Genomic DNA, 4,967 nt, shown 5'->3' with positions numbered 1-4,967 from the left:
ACAGATTCGAAATTCAAATGTAATATTTTTTTATAATTAAGTGTAACAGTATTTATGGCCAGACTAAGTAAATATAAAGTGGTGTTAGTTACAACTATGTATAACTCAGGAATGCATTAACCGATCTGGCTAAAAATCTGTGCAGAGGTAGCTTAGAACCAGGAAACAGATATAGGAAAGTTTTTATCCCGGAAGTCCCACGGGAACGGTAACATGCGAGGAAAACCCCGGGCCTATCTATCCTGCGACTACACGGGCAAAGCCGCGAGCGGAAAGCTAGTTAAATATAAATTAATAAAAAAGCAAAAGTATGGAGTACGATTATCGAGATATAAATGGTAATATCAAAATCGGCGTAATTCATTAAAAGAAACACATCGTTCCTTAGAAGCAAAAAGTATTTAGCAATAAGTTTTTTTTTTAGCTTTCATCATACATGCGATCATTTGGGTTGGAAAAATAAAGAGAAAAAATTCTAAAAAAGTATTTTCTGCTTCGGAATATGAATTAGGAATCTAAACTCAGACAGACATTCCGACTGTGTGAGGCCAGCGTAAATAATATTCCTACATATATTTTAGACCCCTGATCTACAGATCCATATTACTAGGGGAAATTAATAATAAAATTACACAAGCTATATTTGCAGTTTCCTACCTAATACATAAAAAACATCTTGCGCCTACGAACATTAAAAAAAAACCATAAACACATAACTAATTAATTATTACGACAAAAGAAAGTGCACTACGACATTTCCGTAAATATCGAATAAATATCTCACCGGTTTTGTCCAGGGCTATTTCAAAGTCGATTTTTTCACTATTCTTAAACATATTTATCACGCTTGATATCAACAGAAACCGGTACGTATCGCGAATAAATGGAGTGAATACAATACAAAATTATGTATAAATACTTAGTCTCTTAACAAGAGTACGCGAATAATACGTCGCTTCTACCATAGAATAATTAGAGTATGTTAATTTATTGCAATTTCTATTTATTCAGACATCACAATTTACATGTATACTGCGTTGCGCGATTGGCTGAAATAATAAGGAAATTTGTATGTGTTCACTACAAATAAATAAAAAACAACCACGAAAATACAATTATTTATTTCATATTCAACTCGCAATAATACAAATAAAATACATTTTAAATGATCTGAGTATAAAGCATAAGCAGTAATAACTATAAGCATTTAATGCTATAAAACTATAATAAAATAGTAAGATTAACAAACAATTAGCAAAATGCAAAATAGCGTCAGCATGTCTCTTGGACTCCACTGAAATAACAAGGAGGTAAAAAAATCATTCCATAAAAAATATCAACATAAACATGGGATAGTATATTTATACAATTACTGTCGTATTAACATATTTGAAATTTAATACAGTAAGAGTAGAATCAATTAAGCGCCATGTTGTGACGTCATATACCTTAATTCAAATTAAAATTCGAATTCATAATGATTAAGCGTTTACGCTTGAATTTAATTTGATTTTAGTCAGGCAAAATTAAATGATTCGTTATTGAAATGCGAAAGTGGTTTCGAAAGTTAACCGATTTTTTTTTTCAAATGACATTTGACACATGAAGGTCATTGACGTACCTACGTATTCTTAATTTGATCGCATTAAACAAAATATAAATCATATTTTTGCAGCTAAAATTAATATTTTATGGCAGTTAACAGATATTACGGTAATTCTTCATTTATAACACAGTTTTAATATGAAAATCTTATATTAATGAGGTATTGTTATCACTACAGAGTACCTACACAGGAACATATTGTAAAATAACTATAAAATCACGATAGGAAAACAGAAAACACGTTATAAATGCAGATTTTAAAAATCACGTCATTTCAAATATAATATAACTAAACAAATACCTCTATACATTTATAATCTGTGTAATGAAAAGTGAGTGTCGTGAGGTAGATAATTATCTTTATTGATACATTACATAGTATTCCATTGATCAATTGTAGAGTTACGTTCATACGACTAACACGTATACAATAGCAATAGAGTCGCAGAATGCTCAACTGAGCATGGTTTCGATCGAAAAACCGGATACGTTTTAAAGGCACTTCTTGACATTTGGGCGGAAGCTTAGTAAAGTTTCAATTCGAACATTAAACATATCGAAACATTAGCCACATCCGGTACAGTGACGTCTTAAAGCAACACTAATTCCAGTGTGAGAATAAGACAGATGTTTACGTCGTGTAGGGCCATCGCTTTCCCACACTGGAATTAGACGTTACGGTAAACCCCCATATGTATTATTATCGTCTATGTAAAACAAGAACTCTGATTGTTTAGAACATATGTCTACTTTTCGTATAGAATTTCTCTATTAAAACTAAACTAAAACAGAAGTCCAAAGTGTATGTTAGATTGATTGAAGCAAAACCTATTTTTAATGAAGTTATTATACAATGACTCCTTTAAATATATATCAATAGTCGTTCTACTTTCAAATTGTGTTCTAATAATTTTTTGCCCGAAAAATTTCAATGTTGTTATGGTGCGTTTAACGATTATATAAAATAACATTTATTACATTATATAATATCATAGGCATATAGAATAATTATATATAATTAACCATCTAAATATATAACATCGTCACAATGAGCGCATACAAGCATATATCACAATATTTTGGTGCGTTTTCATAGATCTAATTTTTTAAGTGTTATGGAAGTGGGGTATACTTTTTTATTATATATTGCACGAGCACCGTCAGAAAAAAAAAACAATAAAAAGGCGGACTTCGTTGCTTAAAAGCATTTCTTCCAGCCAACCTGGTTGGGAAGGATCTTAATCTTGTGTATGTGATGGTACAAATCTAATTACTACTGCCATTATATGACAAATAAAATGAAATCTATAATAATAACATCGCTAACCAATGAGGCCCTCAGAGTGAGTGAGGTAATGTCCTGTCCCTCAGTGCTATAGTGGACCCTAGCTTATATATACATGTTCCCTACAAACTAAATATAAGTACATAAAATGCGATAAAGATAAATACATAAAATAACACTCATGTACATATACATATTTATAATACCTATATATTATAAATAATCATATAAAATGAATCTTTTCTTCGGGTATACTTATTTCCGGTTACCATCAGTATCTGACATACAAAGAACCTAAAAGAGTAAGTACACGTTTTGTATGCTAAGTACATATAGTACACATGATAACAAAAATAGGTCAAGCGCGAGTCGGAGTCGTGACACAATCCAATCAAAGATTAGAAAAAAAAATCCACCCATCAATTTATGTCCGTGCCAACCGGTGCTTAACCTCAATTTGTTATTATTACGGCAACAGGAACTTTATCTGATATACAGACAGACGGACAGACGGACAGCGAAGTGTTAATAACTATATCCCTTTCTACCCTTTGGGTATGGATTATGGACTACGGAACCCTGAAGTATAATTCGAAACAAAATTACATAGAACATTTTCACATTGCATCACTGCATTGTCTCGTTAGTGACAATGGCTTTATACCACGTATATACATACATTTAAGTACGTCAATTAATATTTATTGGCTTTAATATTCTTATATGAAGTAACATTAAAAAGTTCATTGTATGGTTTATTAATAATTCTTTAATTATATATATATCACCAATGTCCCATGGTGAGGTACTTCTTTTAAAATACTAGAATGAGACTGAATTACAATAGTTTCCTAACAAACACAAAAATAATCATGTCAATTGGTTGACGAATTGTGTGTTTTCACAACGTCATGCTTTTAGTCCCAAAAAAAAAAAGCTAATTGACAACCTACTTTGTGATTGCGACGTCAGTTACTATAAGTTACAAAATAAATCAAAACATATAAAAAACTCCATTAAGGATAAGAATTTTAATATATTGTTGATTTTATCTCTATTTTGAATCTTTAGTTCAAACTAAGGAGCCGCATTATCAGCATTATATGCAAGTGCATTAAAGTTGATATTTGTATGGCACATATAATATAGTTTCATACAATCAAATATATCAAAATAGATTTCCCTGGGTTATTACAACTCTTAAAACAATCCTACGTAAGTACTTCTAACAGTCATAATATTAAAAAGGGAATTTTGAAGTGGCTCCATTATCTAAGAATACTCACAGTAATCTCTTGATTACACATAAATTTCTATGTGATTTATAATCGTAAAAATATATGCGTTGGAAAACTGGGAAATGTCAGCAGTAATTGAAAGTTTTCTTTATATATATATAAAATAAATATACTTTAAAAACAATAAAAATGCACGATTTAATCATGGAACCAACTCAATTGTCTCACTTGCTCTTAGGATCAGGATAACAAGATATAACTATGAAATCATTTTATCGTCACAGATCCTTCATAAGTGTTCAAAGTAGGGATTAAAAGAAATGCATCTTAATTTAGTCTAAGGGAGTCGGTTACATACATAAATGTATGTTTGTACCACCTGTAGGTGAAGCGACCTCGAGAACGGCTGGGCCGATATGCAGTTATTAAATATTTGACGTCGTTTAGGGAAGTTTTAAACGGAGAAGACAAATAACGGAAAATATTTCTCACAGCTATACGAAGTGAAATAAATATCTTGAATTAGAATGGGAATAACGTCTCTCTTTCTCCATTCGTAATAAACTATATCTTCTCTATTTTCTTCTCGTCGGGCGGCAGGAAGAAGGCGGTGATCAGGCCCACTGAAAGAAAAGAGATCTTTTTTATAAATCAAATCATTGTGTATTTCTAGTTTCTAGGTATGTATCTGTTCTGTGTGCCTCCTCCCTCCCTGCGTTATTTTTAAATGACTGGATCGATTTTGAAGATTTTTTGTGTGTTCAGGCGGATTCAAGAATGGTTTAAATTAAATAAGAAAAGGGTTGACGATTGGAGAGAGGGAATGGACTGGGACGGGG

The 4,967-nt window shown here is 31.4% G+C and overlaps 2 protein-coding genes across 3 annotated transcripts in view; both read right to left on the bottom strand.

The window, feature by feature from the left end:
• The window catches only part of LOC119839443 (putative transporter svop-1), a 10,053-nt gene extending 9,153 nt beyond the window's left edge, over positions 1-900 (bottom strand). The window contains exon 1 of the mRNA XM_038365707.1: positions 785-900. Coding sequence (XP_038221635.1) covers positions 785-836 — 52 coding nt within the window. The 5' untranslated portion in view covers positions 837-900. The remainder of the gene's footprint in view (positions 1-784) is intronic.
• A 1,615-nt stretch (positions 901-2,515) lies between these two features.
• Positions 2,516-4,967, bottom strand: part of LOC119838642 (putative transporter svop-1) — an 18,589-nt gene continuing 16,137 nt past the window's right edge. For both annotated transcript variants that reach the window (XM_038364691.1, XM_038364680.1), the window contains exon 12: positions 2,516-4,751. In XM_038364691.1, coding sequence (XP_038220619.1) covers positions 4,693-4,751 — 59 coding nt within the window. In that variant the 3' untranslated portion in view covers positions 2,516-4,692. The remainder of the gene's footprint in view (positions 4,752-4,967) is intronic.

The sequence above is a fragment of the Zerene cesonia genome, chromosome 3 (genome assembly GCF_012273895.1).
Source record: "Zerene cesonia ecotype Mississippi chromosome 3, Zerene_cesonia_1.1, whole genome shotgun sequence".
In the NCBI taxonomy this organism is placed as follows: domain Eukaryota; kingdom Metazoa; phylum Arthropoda; class Insecta; order Lepidoptera; family Pieridae; genus Zerene; species Zerene cesonia.
Note: the sequence above shows the minus strand (reverse complement) of the source record. Positions and strands in the feature narration are given on the sequence as shown.